The sequence below is a fragment of the Psittacula echo genome (genome assembly GCF_963264785.1).
Source record: "Psittacula echo genome assembly, chromosome: 2".
Classification (NCBI taxonomy): Eukaryota; Metazoa; Chordata; class Aves; order Psittaciformes; family Psittacidae; genus Psittacula; species Psittacula echo.
Genome location: NC_137737.1, coordinates 140,361,886 through 140,381,888, shown reverse-complemented (window position 1 = coordinate 140,381,888; position 20,003 = coordinate 140,361,886). Strand labels below are relative to the sequence as shown.

The following is a 20,003-nucleotide window of genomic DNA, read 5'->3' as shown; positions in this document are numbered from 1 at the left end:
AGTTCTTCCTTTATGCTTCTCAATTTTTTTTTTAGGCTGCCAAGCAGTAAAAGCTGCAACATGAAGAGACTTTTCATTTGTTTTTCTTTTCTGCACCTTAAGAAATGCTACAGTGTCTCTAGAAACACCCTATCTTTTTATGCACTATTTTAATGAGTGACAGAGAGCAAACAAAGACCAAATGAGCAGGTTAAAATGCAGGCTCCATAATCTCAGTACCTTCTCGCTATGGCTATGTTCCTCGTTTAGAGTTGTGCTACTACACGTATCTACCCCAGAGTCTTTTATCTGAGGCTCAGACCATTCCAAGTCCTCTTCCAAAGAGTGGCCACCAAAGCACACCATTTTCTTTTGCCTCTCGGATAAGGTGTTAGAATCCGACAAAACTGCCTGCTCACTAGTTTTTCTTTTTCCCCTTTGACTGTCCCCTATAGGTGTGGGATAAAAAAAAAGGATACAAAAAAGAAAACATGCAAAGGTGTAAATAAAACAAAGGAAATATGAAATGTAAAGGAAAGTAAATGGTAAGGCTCCACATGTCTCACCAAAGACATTGGGGATGCCTCACTGCTATGCCAAGACGTATGGTCCAACCAGTTGTAATCCATGTCTCCTGTGAGAATCAGACAGACAAGATAGTGCAGTAAAGGAAAGGTGAAAGAAAGGACAGGAAAAGACACAGTAAAATTGTAAAGACTTCTGATTATGCTATCTGATTCAGAACCTCTGTTAGCAGGACTTGCAAAGTGCTTCCCAGAAAAAGTTAAGGCTTCAACAGCAGAGTACATGGAATATGAAATCCAGTGAGGAAGAAGGTATGTTTGTGTCTATGTGTGCATGAAATTATGTACAGTGTAAAGCATTACTGCTTCACCATTTTTGATTGTTCATGTAAAATTACTTAGAGTAAATTAAATTAGAAAGCAAATTGCGTTGTATTCCTAAAAATTTTCAGAAAGGAAAGCATCTGAATATTGAATTATTTTGCAAGAGGTACTTCTGCCATGGAATTTCCAGTGCTGTCTTACCTCTGCCTCCAAAGACACTGCTGCAGGGGAACTGAGTGAAATAATCAGTGAGCTCATGAAGATCTAACCTTTACTACATAAATATACAATTGGAAATACCCAGAAAATAGTAAGATTTCTAGTCTACCTATTGCCTGCTATAAAAATCCTGGGTTTAAAATACATTTAAAAATGGATCTTAAGTGAGGAAAAACTCATCTCATTACAGTAATGATGACTTCTCAGCTCTAATTGCATGAACTAAAGGCACATGAGCCCATTCTTTTTTTTTCTTAGCAGTTATTTCCTGTGGCATCTGTGTCAACTGCTGTACTCAAAACCAAAGCTTGACTAAAAAATTTGTGATTTGTTCCCTATAATCTGGTATCTAATTCTAGGAGCAAAGCACTGAAATAAAATGGGCTTTATAGGCACAACAGTTAAAACTGATCATTCTCACCAATACTAACTCCTGACTATCTATCTCCAAGTGTATACTTTTATTGAAAAGACTACAATTTAAATGTAGTTATCTACCATTAGGCAAATCTACCACTGCAAATTACTGGACATTTTTTAAGGTTTTAAAATTCTCAGCAAGAACCATGACTATCACTTATAATCCAAAAGGAGCCACCAAAAAGAAAGCCAGGAGTATAGCTATATGTCCTTGCTGTTCCACAATGAACATAGCATTTTACCTGTACTTTAGGAAACCCATCCTGACTTTGACAGCATTCCTATTCATGACTTCTCCATATCAATTATATATTTTTGTATGAGCTTGTCGAAAGCAAGGACCCCTATCAAACTATACTTTCACCTGTGTGTCTACATTGAAAATAACTTCTTAAAAATAGGAAAATAAGCTATTGAAAAGGTGGGCCCCTGAGATGTTCTGAACCATATACACACAGTCCCACTGCAGATGTGCACACACCTAGTCACCAAAAACTGCTCCAATCTTCACTTGCTACTTTTGTGTCCACAATATCAGTATATAGGAATACCCTCAAAGACAGAAATTATATTAGCTTTACAGTGATTTACTTTACAGTACAGCTGTGCTGCACATATATAAGTTCATCCTATAGGTGTTTATATGAGCAAATGCTGAGCAGTGGTGGGCTCTAACAGTTTTTAAAAACTTCCCATTATGCAGTAAAAATAAAATACATTGGCTATTTGTTTATTGGTTAGGACATAGGTTACCAGACAACAGTGAACAGTGTGCTGCTGTGGCAAAACAATGCAACAGAATGCTGGGTTACATCAACAAGGGCACCACCAGCAGAGATAAAGAAATTATCATTCCACTCTAGTCAGCGCTTGTCAGGCCATACTTGGAATACTGTGCTCAGTTTTAGCCCCTGCTATACAAAATAGATGTGGATGGGCTGAAGAATGTCCAGAGAAGGGTCACAAGGGCCACAAAGATGATCAAAGGACTGGGAAGCCTGCTGCACAAAGAAAGGCTGAGAGAGCTGGGTTTGTACAGCCTAGAGAAAAGACACCTTAGAGAAGACCGTATCACCGTGTTCCAGTATTTCAAGGGTGGCTACAAAGAAGACAGAGACTCCATTACTACAAGGAGTCACATGGAAAAGATAAGGCGTAATGGGTACAAGTTACTGCTGGGGAGATTCCAATTGAACGCAAGAGGAAAACTTTCACAATGAGCAATCAGCCACTGCAATAATCTTCCCATGGAAGTGATGGATTCTGCAACATTGGACAATGTTAAGATTTGGCTGGACAGGGTGCTAGAACATCTAGTCTAGGTCATGCTTTGCCTAGAAAGGTTGGACCAGATGATCCTTGAGGTCCCTTCCAACCTATTCTATGATTCTATGATGCCATTTTCCTACTATAGAACTCCCAATTTCTCTCTACTTTCAGGGGGTAAGGTAGGTATTGTTTACATGCTGTTAGAGAAGTTTTACAGCCAACTCTGAAATAATTGAATCTAGATACCTTTAATTCTTCTTCCCAAAATCTGGGTATTTATAGTACAGATCTGTACATCTGGATTAATCAGTTTCTGCTCATTTTATAGTCAGTGAAGGGAAACAGAACTTTTTAAGGTGCAGTTTATTTGACCTGGTTTAGATGTGTACATCCATGTGAAATAAATCATATCTTCATCACACCCAAAACACCTTATTTCTCCTCCACTGCTTATAAAGGAGGTCTCAGTGACTTACTTACTCATAGAATCAGAGAATCATTCAGATTTTCATGAGGAGGATCCTACTACCTTAAATTGCTATTTTGACACAGCCTCAACTATTTGTTTACATATCCAAGAAAATACCAAAATTATCACAGAAAGGACTTAGGACTCATTAAGCCTCATGGAAGGCAAATCTAGTGGATTGATTTTATACAGTTAGAAATACCAAATATTTCTTTTGATATGTCATAAACTCTCTTTTTCACTCTTCAACTTAGCAGTGCTTTTGGAGACTAAAAGGATCTCTTGACCAGTTTCTGTGTTAAGTCTTTAAGCATTGGTCTCATGCTCATCTGCTGGTGCAACTGTTTTCTGCTTACTAAAAATGTTTCCAAGAGGCCTCTCATCCACATATGACTATATTGTGCACCCACATACTACGTGTCCAAGATTAGACACATTTATCTCAGCATACCTGAGGCATTAGCACATAGAAACTACTTACATCCTAAAAGATCCTATTATTTTGCAGCATCTGTTACGTTTATCAAATGGAAAGCCCTAAACCTAAACCTGCACAAAGGAACACATGCAAAGTTGAGCCTCTTGCCTCATTAAAGCACTCCCACTTCTTCCTTTACTATTTTCCTCTCTCCTTTTCAGTCAAGGTGCAGAAATTCAACTTTCTTTTTAACCTAACAGTGTCTCACAGTAAATACAATTAAAATTATAAGATAATAAGCAACACCTCCAACCAAAGACGGATTTGTTCCTATCTCTATTCTTTTTTCCATTAAAATATGTAGCCATAACTTTCAAATTGACATAGAAACTATTATAAAGCCCTCCTAGATCATCTAGATTTTTGTCCTTAACACTGCATTGTCATCTAAATGACAGGCCTAAATACTATATACTATATACTATAAATACTAAATACGATAAAAATTATTAAAATGCAAAAAAACTATTATTAATTAAATATTTAAACTTGTAAAAATATACCCAGGATGACTGTTTGGAAGCCCTGTAGCATATTACATTTATATGAGATGTGTAATACTTAGAACACTCACACTTTTTTGACGTACAATGAATGACCTGATAAAATTACTGTGCATAAATTTTTCACTACAAGTTTTATAAATAGTAAAACCTTGACCAGGTAGATTATTTGTGAAATTTCGTAAAATTAAGAGTAATACATGTAAGACGTCACATGTTGGATGTGACGGCAATCTGGCTGCGACAATGTGGGCACCCTACAGAAACTATCAGAACTGGCTACCCAGGATTTGGAGAAGGCTGAGGTTCTTAATGACTTCTTTGCCCGATCTTCACTGGTAAATGCTCTGACCACACCACCCAAGTCTTGGAAGGCAGACGCAGGGACTGTAAGAATGAAGACCCTAGAGCCACTGTAGGAGAGGATCTGTTTCGAGACCATCTTAAAAACCTGAACGTGCACAAGCTCATGGGACCTGACGAAATCCATCCACGGGCCCTGAAGGAGCTGGTGAATGAAGTTGCTAAGCCACTGGCCATCATATTTGAAAAATCATGGCAGTCAGGTGAAGTTCCTGACAACTGGAAAAAGGGAAATATAACCCCCATTTTCAAGAAGGGGAAAATGGATGACCCAGGGAATTACAGACCAGTCAGTCTCACCTCTGTGCCTGGCAAAATCTTGGAGCAGATTCTCCTGGAAGGCATGCTAAGGCACATGAAAAACAAGGAGGTGGTTGGTGACAGCCAGCATGGCTTCACTAAGGGGAAATCCTGACTGACCAATTTGGTGGCCTTCTATGATGAGGCTAAGGAACTAATGGACAGGGGTAGAGCAGTTGATGTCATCTACCTGGACTTGTGTAAAGCGTTCGACACTGTCCCACATGACATCCTTGTCTCTAAATTGGAGAGACATCAATTTGATGGATGGACCACTCGATGGATAAAGAACTGGCTGGATGGCCGCACGCAAAGAGTTGTGGTCAATGGCTCGATGTCCGGCTGGAGACCGGTAACGAGTGGTGTCCCTCACGGATCGGTGTTGGGACCGGTCTTGTTCAACATCTTTGTCGGTGACATGGACAGTGGGATTGAGTGCGCCCTCAGCAAGTTTACCGATGACACCAAGCTGTGTGGTTCCGTTGACATGCTGGAGGGAAGGAATGCCATCCAGAGGGACCTTGACACACTTGTAAGGTGGGTTGATGCCAACCTTATGAAGTTTAACCATGACAAGTGCAAGGTCCTACACCTGGGTCAGAGCAATCCCAGGCACAGCTACAGGTTGAGCAGAGAAGAAATTCAGAGCAGTCCTGCGGAGAAGGACTTGGGGGTGTTGGTCAATGAAAAAATGAACATGAGCCAGCTTCAGTGTGCGCTCGCAGCCCAGAAAGCCAACCCTATCCTGGGCTGCATCAAAAGGAGCGTGACCAGCAGGTCAAAGGAGGTGATCCTGCCCCTCTACTCTGCTCTCGTGAGACCTCACTTGGAGTATTGTGTGCAGTTCTGGTGTCCTCAACATAAAAAGGACATGGAACTGTTGGAACAAGTCCAGAGGAGGGCCATGAGGATGATCAGGGGACTGGAGCACCTCCTGTATGGAGACAGGCTGAGAAAGTTGGGGCTGTTCAGCCTGGAGAAGAGAAGGCTGCGTGGAGACCTCATAGCAGCCTTCCAGTATCTGAAGGGGGGAGCAGTATCTATAGGGATGCTGGGGAGGGACTCTTCATTAGGGACTATAGCGATAGGACAAGGGGTAACAGGTTCAAACTTAAACAGGGGAAGTTTAGATTGGATCTAAGGAAGAAATTCTTTACTGAGAGGGTGGTGAGGCACTGGAATGGGTTGCCCAGGGAGGTTGTGAATGCTCCATCCTTGGCGGTGTTCAAGGCCAGGTTGGATGAGGCCTTGGGTGGCATGGTTTAATGTGAGGTGTCCCTGCTCATGGCAGGTGGGTTGGAACTCAATGATCTTAAGGTCCTTTCCAACCCTAACTATTCTATGATTCTATGATTCTATGAAGACAGAGTTCTTTGCTTCCCTACAATAGAAATTTTTAAAACATAATCTGTCTGTAATAAAATCACTGCACTTTTCATTCTGATTACTAGAGAATGCATTTGCTGGTCTCCCAGGTATTTCTCTTCCACAATAGCAGATGGTTTTTTTTATTGAGAATATGTGCATTTAGAGTGTGCAGAAGAAATGAGTCAGGAAAAAATGTCACCTCTTGATAAATTGTATAAGCTATAATATCAAAGTCATCTTTCATGGAAAAAGGAACTAATATATTAATAAGCAACATATAATCTTAGCTAATGTCATTATAACAGCTTTCAGATGCCTCGTGAATTCAGGAGTGCAGCTGGATACAAGAAAGGACATATGTGAGGTCTGCTCTTATTAATGTCAGTGAGCTCTATCGACATACCAGGTTGGGAGAAAAAAAACATCAGTGACCTAGCCTTTCTATATAAATGGTGTTAAACTGAAACCTTTGTAAGCTTACTGACATTAAGTATGTTTTGCTCATTTTCATTAGCCAAAACCAAATAGGCAGAGGAAAAATTTTTTTCTTCTTCACCCAGTAACCCACAGCAACAGCAACTTCCTGTAGCAACGGGAACCTTGAATAACAGCACATATTTAAAAGAATTGCAGTCAGTTTCCATTCCACTCATATTTTAATGTTTGAATATGTATTTTTTTGCTTCTTAGAACAGCTTTCCCACATAGAAATATGTTAATTAAGTATCTTTTAAAAGGCATTAAGGAAGTTCAATCTAACCTACATAGTATGTGTCTACTTTTTCTTGAATGTTGTCCAAGTTCCCAGTCAAGTCCAAAACCATTAATCTTACAAACAGTTTAGATATAAAATGCTGAATTGAATTTGCTATTCTACACATTCAGAGGTATTTGGGATGTTCTAAGCTGACAAAAACCTTCATATAGGATATATGGATGACCCACACCCTTTCTAAGACAGGACCTATTTAAACTGGAAAGTTCTTCCCTTAATAAATTGAACACATCATCTTGCTTTGAACCAAATAAAATTAATTTTTTTCCCCACATACAGATCTCCCTGACAAAAAGGACAGGTCATATAACTTTAAATTCTCAAAGCTGTGGAGTCTAGCTGACCACTTACTGCATACTGAATACAAACTACATACTGACTACAGGAGCCAATGCTTATGTGTATGTGTCATTACTCAAAATTACTAACTAGCCATGCAACTGAGTATATTCCTCCTCCAAGCTAATTTTCAGCATAAGGCTACAGTGAATAGAGCACATCCCATGTCACTTGATCCTCCCTTCTCTTAAATGCCCCCAGTAAAAAGTGGGAAGTGGAGTACAGCTACTGAAGAACCTTCATTTAAGTAGGTTATTTTCTGTGTTTGCAATACTGTCCATATAGACTGCCACACACTGAGTGACTCCAAAGAGAAGCTACACAGCCAGAATTGCCTGGAGGTGATTATATGAGTGCTTAAACAATTGCTTTTTGCAACTGCTGTCAGCTTTGAACATTTCAGGGACATGCTAGCATTTGGTGCAGGGACAAATTCAAACTTGCCTGGAACAAGTAAAACACAGAAATATTTTCCAGGATAGTCACTAATGCAGTTTGAGCACTGATGGCAAAAAGAAGCTGCTTCTTATAGGTCTTATAACAGGCTTTTAAACTTCCTACCATGCATTTCAACATCTCTTGTTTGGAAATACTTATTCCTCTGGATTTCACAGCTTTCAGCATGGAACATGTCTTAAGGATCTGGTCCTACAAAAACAAAAAGAAAAGCTGTTCTTTACATAAAGGATATGAATACAGTCTTTACTTTTTATATATGAAATACAGAGAAATGCACTAACTAGGAGAAAAAAATTTATCAAACTTCATTAGTGATAAGGAAACTATAGACCAAACTGGTGTTTGCATTTAGCCCTCACAATGTAAATTAGCAGCGCCTATGCTGAGAGCTCTACTCAAAGGCCTCAAGAGCCTTACTGCTAAGGGTTGGGAAGTCTTGGAGCAATCAGACAAATAAATGCAAAAGATCTAGGAGATTTTTTGTTAGATCTCCTAGAAAGCAGGCCTTGACCCACTTGTGAGATTCAACGCTGCAGTTCTTAAGAGAAATCAAAGATTCCCCAAGGAAGGTGTGAATGCTCCATCCCTGGCAGTGTTCAAGGCCAGGTTGGACAAAGCCTTGGGTGACATGGTTTAGTGTGAGGTGTCCCTGCCCATGGCAGCGGGGTTGTAACTAGATGATCTTGAGGTGCTTTCCAACCCTAACTATTCTATGATTCTATGATTAAGTAGTGCAATCACACTTCTGCACCGGAAATTGACAGTCACAAGCACTGATAAAATCATGATGCACAATTCATCAGAGACTTCAGAGATCTGGAGCTTAGAGAATTAGCAGATGTTATAATAAGTAGAAAAGTGCCCTTTACCTGAAAAGTAGAGACACACAGATTTCATCTCAATAGTTATAGACTTCTATGTCTAAAGCACTTACTCTTCGCTACATTCATCTAACTTATTTTACACATGCACTTTAAGGTTGGCATGAATTATACTCAAGAACTGCCTGGTTTTCTACAATGACTGTAAAAGAAATATAGATGATTAGCTTTGGTGTAGATGCCTTGTTTGTGGATGTCTACATATAGTCAAATGGAATCCCAGCCCTGACATACAGATCTGCAGATTTATAGGACCACTATATATGGGTCTAAGAGTGATTTTGCATGATCTTGCATAACTGTCCTTGTTAATGGTGAACATCCATAAGCACTTGAAGTTCTTATGGCCAAGAAAAACATAAAAAAGAAGCTACACAGTTGGAAGAAGATTCTGAACAGCAGAGTGCTGCATCCCGTAAAGCCGGTGAGAGAATAAACTGGGGAGGAGAGGGGCACATTACAATGCATACCAATGTGCGAAGAATGATGACATAGACAGCATGTGGGCATTGACTAGACGTACTGCCACCAAAGAAACTTCTCTGGTCTACATGGGTCAATCATTAAGAATTAAAAAAGAAATCAAGAGATTTTGAAGTTATACTATTTAGAGGAAGATGTTATTAACTTTCAAGACCCTGGTCTACCCTCAAAAAATACGTAGCCTTGTTTTCAACTATTAATAGCACTGATCAACAGAAATTATATTACTCTTAATAGAAAGAATTATCTAATGTAAAGGGTGAAAGGGCTTCAGCATGACTATTTTGCTCTGGCTCTTTTTCTGAAACTGAAAATTAGCATCACTGTTGACAGAAGAATATTTACTGGAAGTACTCTCTTCAGTCTGTTTTGTTGGAAAGATTTTAATTACAGGAATGGCTTTCTTCAAAATTACATTTTCTAAAACAAAATTAGGCTGTCTACCAGCCAAATATAATAAATGTCTTTCCTTGGAATAACTTGAAAGAAAGAGTATCAATATGGCAAATACATTGTATGATAAACTGTCAACTTCCTGTAGAAAGCTACTGCATACAAAAACCAAAAGGCTGGAGCTAAAAAAAAAAAAAAAAAAAAAGAAAAAAAGAAATACCATAATTTCTTAATGGATGTCAACACTCACCAGACTCCCTCTGTAAGAGATGCTTCCAGTCACAACACAGTGCACATAATACACGATCTCATAAACTTACATCCATGACTCTCATATGACACCTGGAGTGTGCTGTGTAAGTCACACCATAGCCTCTATCTTGTTATCCAGTACACAAACTCACACTCTGGGCTATTACCAAGAAAACAGACTGGTACTTTTAAGAAGTCATGGGAAACAGCCCAACATTGTATACTGGGGACCTGGTCCACCACTGCCAGTTGATATTAATATTCAAGTTTCTCAGATTTTCACACCTTTGTCGTATGTTCCCTGCTACTCTCTTTCTATTAAGACCAGTGAAAGCTGAAATTAATTAAGCATGATATCTTATCAATTTCTCTCTTGTGCAAATGTCTTTAAAACTTTGTCTTAGGAAGAAGTTTATTCCAAATTACACTTTTGACTCTACTCCTGGCATTTTCACTTTTCCTCTTCTTCCTTCTGTCCTCTTCTCTCTGTAGGAAGTTTTGAGCCTAGGCCTGGAAAAAGAAATTCCTTCTGCAGAATACAAAGGAAAACACACTTTGGAAAGCACAGGAAAGATAGATAATATTTCTGGCTCATGCCCAGTATAAATAACCAAAGCAATTTACAATTTTTTTATGATCATTCTAAATAGTCCAGTCCCTTCTTACAGGATATGCCTTTTTCTTTTTTTCCCTATTCACATCCACAAAGACCATACAAATGTTTATGGGCTGACCTCACACATTTTCTTTGCTTATCTGCCATTAACATGATACCTCCATGCTAGTATTCCAACTGACGGCTTCATTGCAAGATCTTTACCATCTCAGACTTGGAATTAAGGAATACCAGCTTGCTTCCTCTTGAATGAGAGACCCATTTCAAGAGGAAAAAAGCACTATTAATTATGCAGGGGAGAATAAAACCTATTAATACCGTTAAAGAATTCCATACCTGGTCCTTGTTTCAGCAGCTCAGTTTTTTCTAACACTGTGATGATATCACCATAAGCTAAAAGATAAGCCTAATCAGGTGTCCTGAATGAGTCCACCTCTCTTCTCAGTCGAGTCTACTGAAAGTTAACAATCTCTTGGATATAATGTACAGGATTTAACTGGTATCTGGGAGGCAAGAAAAGATCCTATGTTTCCCAAATTGCTGGTTCAGAAAAAATAAGTCACTTTGGAAAGTGACTACTAAGGAAGCACAGTTCTGTCATACAAGCATACAAGATGCAATGGTTCTATGATAAGTTGGAGCTGCTGCACAACTGGGTACCAATCTGCACATGAAAAACAAATTCCTTATTCAGAGTTTGAAAATAATCCAGGAAAATTCATCTGCCTTGCTGCCAACAGTAGATAAACAGGGAAACCTGACAAACCACTTGGAAATGAGCCTTATAGCACTCTAGAAGAGAGCTCAGTTCATAACTGCAGCACTATGAAAATTTGTGAGAAACAGCTGCAGTGTTTAAGAAACAGGTTTGGGGCTTGTTTGCTCACAATACCTATTTCCATTAGATTTTTCCTTTTCATTACCATTTTATTTACACTCGCTGAAGGAGGCTTGCTTAAACTGAAAAAATAAGTAGTTTCAAGAAAACCATTTAGCATTAGTAGATGCATTTACTTATGCAGTTCACTGTGTGCCAGCTTACCCTATATACAGCTTTCCACAAATATGCACTCTTTTTACATCCTAAAGTTATGATTTTGGTAAAATGACTGCCATAGTAGCTCCAACAAGGCTGCCTGGCATCTGGAATTCTTAGGAGTATGGGATTTACAGCACATACACTGAATACTAAATGTGAACCTATTTCTATTTAGACATTCTAGACAGACATAGAAGCTCTCCATCTTCGAGAGGCAGTGGTTAACCAGGTACATTTTAACTTCTTTTAGAAATGGGCACCTACTGACAAGGAGTCTGTACCAAAGGTTTCTTCAAATAATACATTTTAGACTAGTAGAACAGCTGAAGCCAATGCAAATATTATGCATTTATTTTCTTAACATGTATACATCTGTACAGATCCTTCTAATACTTATTAGCGACTTCTTAGAGAAAAACTAACCCCTATATTGTGTACTTACTTTCAAGCTTTAGTGCTTTGATGTCAAAACTAATTATTACAGAAAATAACCCTAAGCTACTTTGAATCAGTATATCTTAATTACTAAGTAAGCCTCAAATTTATGAAATGAAGACAACAGAAGACCATGAACAGCAAGGGAATGGATTCTTTATGAGACATGATGTCAAATTCACAAACGAGAACAGAAACTCAGCATGTCAGTTGTACTCATCACAAAACTGTATTAATTTCATCAGGAGAACAATCAACCATAAGAAAAGTTGAAATTGGGAACATGTCAGGAAGAAAAGGAAAATCTTCTTAGCTTAGTTTTAAAGAAACAGAAATATAGTACTTCATAACAGTTTTCTTCATTATTATCCCCACAGTCACACAGAGATAATACTAGTGAAAGAGACACTACTACCATAAAGATGCCTCCTGTCATAGGCACATCATTATCTGGAATCAATTTCCATCATCAGTCCAATAGCCAGCTATATATTATGACTGAGGATCAGCCAGTTGTTTCACTGATCACATCTTTTTCTTTTCTCTCCACTACTTCCAGTCAGGATCACCGACATCTTGCTACCAAAAAGTGATATTTAGAAATACTCTTATGATTTTCAGTATGTGATAACCAAAACACAAAATGCATCTGTGTATCCAATAGGATAATAGGACAATGCAATAAAATAATACTACATCATTTAAAAACATTTAAAATTCTCAAGTGAAACAGTGTTCTAAAATAAACAAACCAATATCTAAGTTCCAGTTCCCCAATGCCTTTTTCTGTTCAGTTATTAGGTTTTGTTTGGGAGGAAAAAGTATTCTCCACTTTTACCCTTGGACATAGCTGTTGCCCTTTAAGGACAGTAGGAGGGAAAGGGTAATGCAAAAATGATCCAGTCCACATTTTTGAGCCTGGTATTCCCAATAATTTCTAACAAACTCTCACTGGTCTTCTAGAAAAGAGCTCTAAATTCACTCTAAAGTCTTGATCACTAATGAGGAAATACATTTTAGAATAGAAATAAGAATAACTTTTTAAAAAAACCCTTCAGTATTACGTATTTGAACAACTAGGTGTTTTGAACAGCATACTGCCTGTCAGGAATGAAGAAGAGTTATTTTCTTGTCTGTAACTCTGTTTGCATTATGCAGAAAGCCATACGCAAATTTTAAAATTCTACCTAAGAATCAAGAGGGAAATACAGCTACTGTGGTACGTCACCAGATTAAGATTAAACCATCGGTAACAAGGAAATACAGCATTTCAATACAAATCATAGCAGTTTTTTTTCTTTAAACCTGGTCTAACATTTCACATGTGGAATACTAATAACAGCCTTTCTGATTGCCTAAACAAATGTAATTTTTAACTAATTCAACCTGCTACCTGCTCAAAACTGATTTCTAAACTACACCAGACGCAACACAGGCTCACTTCACTGGTAAATTTATTTGATTTAAGAAATGAGACCTTAATCACAGCTGTAAATCCAAAGTATCATCTGTCCCCAGGGGAACACATGCTCAAGCAGTTTAGACAAATGCAGTGCATCTGCTGATTCAGTAAGCTGCAGTGGCAGCAAAAAAATCAGTGCAAGAGGGTTTTTCGTCACCTTGACACTGCAATAAAACCCTCTGTAAACTAGTAATTGGATCATTAATTATTGATGTCCCCTTTAATAGTCATGATGAAGAAGGTAATTTGGTATATGTAAAAACACCTATTGTTTTGAGTTTGGTTACATGTTATTTTTGTCAAACACATTCTTTGAAGGAAATTAATTACTTCCTTAAAAAGGAATACAAAACCTGAAAATTAATCTCCAGTGGTTACTAGAACTAAGAGTCATGATGAGCTGCCTAATTTCATTTTGTACCAGGACACTTGAATAAGCTATAATAAGCAATAATAAAGTTACTATTATTAGAATATTGTATTATCAGAATCTGGCATTTTTAAGAAGTCTGTGGTAATATTTTATTTATTTTACTGTGATAAGAAATAATTTTAACCTCAGTATTTTACTGCTGCTTACTATTATGCAATCTGGACTATCTGCATCTATCAACAGAAAATAAAATTAGCTTAAAATGAAATCTTGATTTGTGATACTGTAAATATAAATAATGACACTATTAACATTTATTACTGCATGTTTCATAATGGATTGTGATTTGAAATTCTCATTTCTAAAACTGATTTATGGAAATGAAGAGATGTCAAAGGTTTTTGCGAAGACAGGATTGCTATGCTCATAGCTATACACTGTAAACAACACAAGCAGTTAATGACTTTTTCGGGTGACATTGCTGTTCCTGCTTATTTTTTTTAGATCATCCTCTGTCAAATCCAATAAAGAACTGGCAAGTATGATATGCTTTGGTAATAAAAAATTTGGTAAACTCCACGTCTCCACAAAAAACAGTTATAGAATTTAACTCCTTCTCTGCCAAAATTCAGCATCTTTTCCCTTGTTTTCAAATGAGATTTTATGCAAAAAGTGGCTTCCACATTTCATATATGAGTGTGTCTTTTAAGATCAGTCTTATAATTTTCTCTTTTTGTTTGTTTTTATAACATTCTTTCCAAGTATAACAAGCAATTTGTTATTTCTTTTAGTAAAGACAGAAGCAACAAAGGCTGATAATACAAAAATCCCCTTCTGCTTTTCTTTCATGTATTTCCAAGTGTAAGAGTGTCTGAATGGAGTAAAGATAAAAAACTTATTGCACAATTAGAGAAATATTTTAATTCCAGGTCCTGCACATACCAAGAATTCAGTAGGAGTTTGCCTGTTCCTAGAAAGAACAGGAGTTCAATAGGACCCTTCACAGACTTTCACTGAAGTGTCCTTTACACTTATCTCCAAAAACTTCGTCATATGCAAGCAACATCATGCAATCAGACACAGGAACTAAATAAATAGGTGAATGCAATGTTAGTAAAAGACAACTTTGGATACAAATTTATGCAGCTACAACACTTGTGCTAGCCTTTATCAAACCATGAGGAAAGTTCCTCAGCCAATATTACACTGCAGACAATGTCACAGTTCTCTCACCAGCAGTTGCTGCCTTCATACTTAACTCTATGTGGCCCAGAACAAGAAAAGGAAGCATTCCAGACAACAACTTACTGCAAGCCATTAGGTTATGAGTTACCAGTCCACATGTAGTAGAAGACCAAAGTGATCACTCACCTCATCTTGACAGCTTGGGTACATTGAGGAATGGGAGCTATCTCATTTATGACAGGCACAATAAAGTAGTTGACACTGCAAGATTCATGCACTTTTTCAGTTCTGTGAAAGCTGCCTATTCCGGTAACAAACACTTTCAGAACTGTTGTGTAACCAGCAAACTGGGTATGGTGGATGTCAGGACTCTGCAGTTCTTCCCCTGGCTTAAAAGCACCCATCAGGAGAACTAGAAAGCAAAGGATGTAACTACTGGCGTGGACTGCTCTTTCTCAGACGCTGTATAACAAAGGCAAATATTCCACACTGGAGACTTCAGGCCCTGTTTCCAGCCATGTACAATGGTTTGGTTACTTAATCTGCCAGAAGAGATAAGTAATTAAAAATAGTAGATTTAGGAAAGCTTTGAACGTAGCAAAAGGGGCGTGAAATCAATGTACAACAACAAATAAATGATAGCAGTGCTAATAGAGGAGAGTCAAATGGATATTACAGCTTGAGAATTGATTTTGATTTTTAAAAAATCTTACAAGACCCAGAGCATACCAAAGGAAGAAAACTAGGACAAAGAATGTCAGGGAAGCAAGCCTGTGAGTTAAAGTGAACTGAATGTAGGAAAAAATTAGATCTATTGCTTCATTTAAATGCTATGTGCCTGAATAGAAAACCAAAATTTTGGCAAGTGACACCCAACTGAAATCTACCAATTATAATGAAGGTTAACTGAAATCTGAATCTTCAGTTCTTCCCGTAACAGTAATGAGCGCTGAGCTCAAAGTACAAGGGATCTGAAGGCTAATAAGCTTTGTTCTGACATTGATCCATTGATTTCCAGTCCATAAAATCAAGATAATAAAGCTTTATTCCACCTACAGAGATAAAGGAATGAACAGGAGCTACTCAAGTACTACTGTGATGAGTGTTCTGCAAAGGACCATGAAAAAAAAATGAACAGTTACAATAATCCAGGGTCTTTAAATAAGAATTAAGAGAATAAATACATCTTATTTCTCCAGATATCATCCATTCCCTACAATGAAAAATGCAGATGCCTACTGAAAAAGCACCACACAGTAATGAAAGATCACAGAATCACAGAATCCCAAGGGTTGGAAGGGACCTCAAAAGATCATCTAGTCCAACCCCCCTGCAAGAGCAGGGTAACCTAGAGTACATCACACAGGAACTTGTCCAGCCGGGCCTTGAATATCTCCAACGTAGAAGACTCCACAACCCCCCTGGGCAACCTGTTCCCGTGCTCTGTCACTCTCACAGTGATATTGGTACAAAGCAAATATTAAAGGAAGCAAAGTACACCTGACCACGCAATCTGGTTACTGATTTTATTTATTTTTTTTTTTCAATTCTTACTTGATTCTGAACCACAACAATGTTATATCTAGATTCCAGTTCGAAGGAAGGAGTGATCAGATATGGGCTCTGATTCTATGTACAGAGGAGCAAAGGCCTACTCAAAGGTGAAGCTCAAGGTTGAGGTTCCTCAGGCTGGTAGGCAGGAATTTATTCTGTCACAGTAAATTTAGTTTTCAAAAGTAATCTTAATTTTTTACACCTGTACTTTTTTAATAAGGCTTCTGTTTACAGTTCTTGTTTTCTTTTGAGTTAAATCACATTCTACTAGTAGGAAAACAGAAAGAAATTACATCAAAAGTTTGCCTAGTTCAGCTAGTTCACAAAAAATGAATTTAAAATTCAATTGCTCAGCCTATGTATTAATAAAATTAAAAAGAAAAATACATGTATTTGCAGCTGTGGAATTTGGGGTATACATACATAATCTTTTACTCAATTTGGGCATTATTTATTTCAACATTAAAAAAAAATCTTCATTATATCTTAATCAGGTACCATGTTCTACTTAACAACATCAAAATACTGTTCTCAGTCTAGAATTGCCATCAGCCAGGACATTGTCAGGTGGCACTGCAAATACAGATGTAAGCAAGAATCTGGTCAGCATTTTTCAAATTGCAATTATACAGCAGATTTTTTCTTCAGCTTAGGAAAATACCTGCCTTTGTTTTATACAAATATATTTACATGTATTATTAAATGCATATGCTTTAAGTGTTGATGGGGATTTTTTTCTTTTGTTTTCTACTAACATGACAGAAATAAGGATCATAAAAACAGAAGTTCCTCATCATTTAAATTACATTAAATTCACTAAACATATTCATGAACACAGAGGGGTTTTTTGTAGAATAGAAGGAAAATGTGTTTTTCCATATACAAAATTCTCATTTTGGAATTTATAATATACTATAAAAATTAGAGCACCTCACTTTCATCTGTCAAGACTAATTATTTCTGCAGTTTGAAAAAAATTTGCCTTGGGTGACTAAAGTCACATGGGTTATACTAAGCTGGAATGTGTAAAGTGGCATTGTTACAAAAGCCTTATGCTAATATTCACAGTCCTTTCGGTCCTTCTGTAAGCACATAATGCTGCACTTAATGGAATTGTTCCAGAACTTCATCATAAAAAAGTTCTGCTTACAGTAGAACAATATACATCTTTCAGATATTGAATACTGCTGTTACCCAGTTCAAATGACGTTTTTATTATTTAGCTCTTCCACACACAATGCACATCAGTGCCCAGCCTGTTTCTCGTTAGAACTTTCTGAAAAAAATTGTGTAGCCTATGGAGGGCACAATGCAATTGATAAAGAAATATGACAGTATTATCAGTCTGCTTCATCATTACTATCAACAGTCAGCATTTTAAAATATTACTACCCTATTTTAATACTTATTCCTGGAAATGCATTTCATATTACCTTATTATTTCACATTGTTAGCTACTAGGAAAATATGGAGTAAGTTATAGGTATAAACCAGTTCATTAAATTCCTAGATTCGATTATATGTTAACATTATACTTACCGAAAAAGATAACCATAATCCATAAAAATGCATCCAAAGGTAATAGAGAAATTCTCGTCTGACTTCTCAATTAATGACTTGCATATTCTGCCCTTTGCTCTGCCATGTTCATTATTCATGACTCAGGATAACGGATACCAATAGCCATTAACATTTCAAATCGAAAAGATAATTCCATTTTCGTACTCTTTACTACCAGTGGAAATATTTTTCAACTACAGGCAAAAAGTATTTTGGGGCATATGTGAAAATGTTTCTCTAAAGCAAGTTCCATATTTTAATAAGGAGCTTCCCATAAGCCAACATTAGACATCATATGTACTTCCCATGCTGGATTTCCACTCTCAATTGCTAGTAATTTTCAGCCATTTTCTTTTCAGTGTTGTAAATGCCTGAATAAGATGCTGGGTAGAAGAAACCAAGCATATCATTTCTTAGAAACTGGCATAACTGGAAACTCATACACAACTTTCACTTTCAAAATGAGAATTTCAGCAAGCAAAACACCAGAAAAAACCAAAGGTGAACAATCCAGACAAAAAAACCCCAACCAAATGTTGCCAACAACCATCACAACTTGAACTGAGATTTTCTGTCATTGCTTTGCTGAAAGAGTCTATAAAGACCTGGAGCCCCATGCTCAGTGATTTCTGGATGAAATCTGCCCATACTGCAATTTTAAACGGCAGCTCTTGTCACCATTTCCATGGCAAAATCAACCTGCACCTTAAGAGCAACTTCAGGCTTGTACACCTCTGACTATAAATTGCTCTGCAACTAAAACTTCACTGATGTTTGGGAATTAAAAGCAAGCCATCTCCTCCCAGCTCTCTAGGGTGCTCTAAAGAAGCATAGCAAAAAACAGCTGTCCTGGGTTCAGCAGCAGCAGTCAGTTTTTCTCCTTCTTAGTAGCTGGTGCAGTGCTGTGGTTTTGACTTTCGGCCTGGGAATAATACTGATAAAGCCAATGTTTTCAGTTGCTGGTCAGAATGTTTACCCTGACCAAGGACTTTGTGAGTCTCATGCTCTGCCAGGGAGGAGGAGAAGCCGGGAGGAAGCAGGGACAGGACACCTGACCCTAACTAGCCAAAGAGGTATTCCATACCACAGCACATCATGCCCAAGGATGTAACTGGCAGTTACCCGGAAGGGCACGTCTCTCTTCTCGGTCGGGCTTTCTTTTCCGGCGGGCGGTATCGTATTCTCTTCCCTTGTTATTTCCCTTATCATTATTATTATTGGTGGTAGCAGCAGTGATTTGTGTTATACCTTGGTTACTGGACTGTTCTTATCTCAACCCGTGGGAGTTACATTTCTTCGATTCTCCTCCCCATCCCTCTTGGGGGGGGGTGAGGAGTAGAAACTGCGTGGTTCTAATTTACGGCCTGGGCTTAAACCACGACAGTTCTTTTTGGCACCCAACGTGGGGCTTGAAGGGGTGAGATAACAACAGATCTGACCGAGGCACAATGCTAATTTATGGGCTCTCAAAGTTGTTTCTCTTGATGTCACAGTTTCAGTGTGCTGTAGCTTACTTAGAGCTGGTATTTGCTGTGTTACTGTTTATCAAGTGTGGGCCTTGGGCTAAGGTTCTTGTTTCACTGTACTTTATGGTAATGGCTTGTAATACGTGGGGGCTCCGGCAGCAGGGCGGGATGGATGTGGCTGCAGACTTGTACCTGCCCGTCCCACTGCTCTTCCCCATCCTGGCCCTCATCCTCGCCTCCATCTTCGTGAGGCTGTGGGGAGCCGAGGGGGAGCAGCCCCGGGAGCCGCCGGCGGCCAAAGCGGCCCAGGAGAGCGGCCCCGGGGACCAAGCGGTGGCGGGAACGGGGCCGGAGGCCGTGAAGAAGGCGGCTGCCGAGGAGGGGAAGGAGGCGGCGGAAGAGCCAAGCCCCACGGCCGAGCCCAGCTCCCCGGCGGCTGAGAGCATCCCCCAGCAGCCACTCGCCGAGCCCCGTGAGCCCGAGCCGCAGGAGGATGTAGGAGACCCTGCAGCATT

The 20,003-nt window shown here is 38.5% G+C and overlaps 1 protein-coding gene across 26 annotated transcripts in view; it reads right to left on the bottom strand.

Moving 5' to 3' along the window:
* RIMS2 (regulating synaptic membrane exocytosis 2) overlaps positions 1-20,003 on the bottom strand; it is a gene marked incomplete at both ends in the record, with an annotated part of 479,054 nt that overhangs the window by 213,794 nt on the left and 245,257 nt on the right. For 20 of the 26 annotated variants that reach the window (XM_080611841.1, XM_080611850.1, XM_080611856.1 and 17 more), the window contains one exon: positions 546-613. In XM_080611841.1, the coding sequence (XP_080467967.1) occupies positions 546-613 (68 nt within the window). Of the gene's footprint in view, positions 1-219; positions 429-545; positions 614-20,003 lie in introns of all 26 variants that reach the window. The other 6 variants (XM_080611830.1, XM_080611853.1, XM_080611854.1 and 3 more) reach the window with 1 other exon arrangement.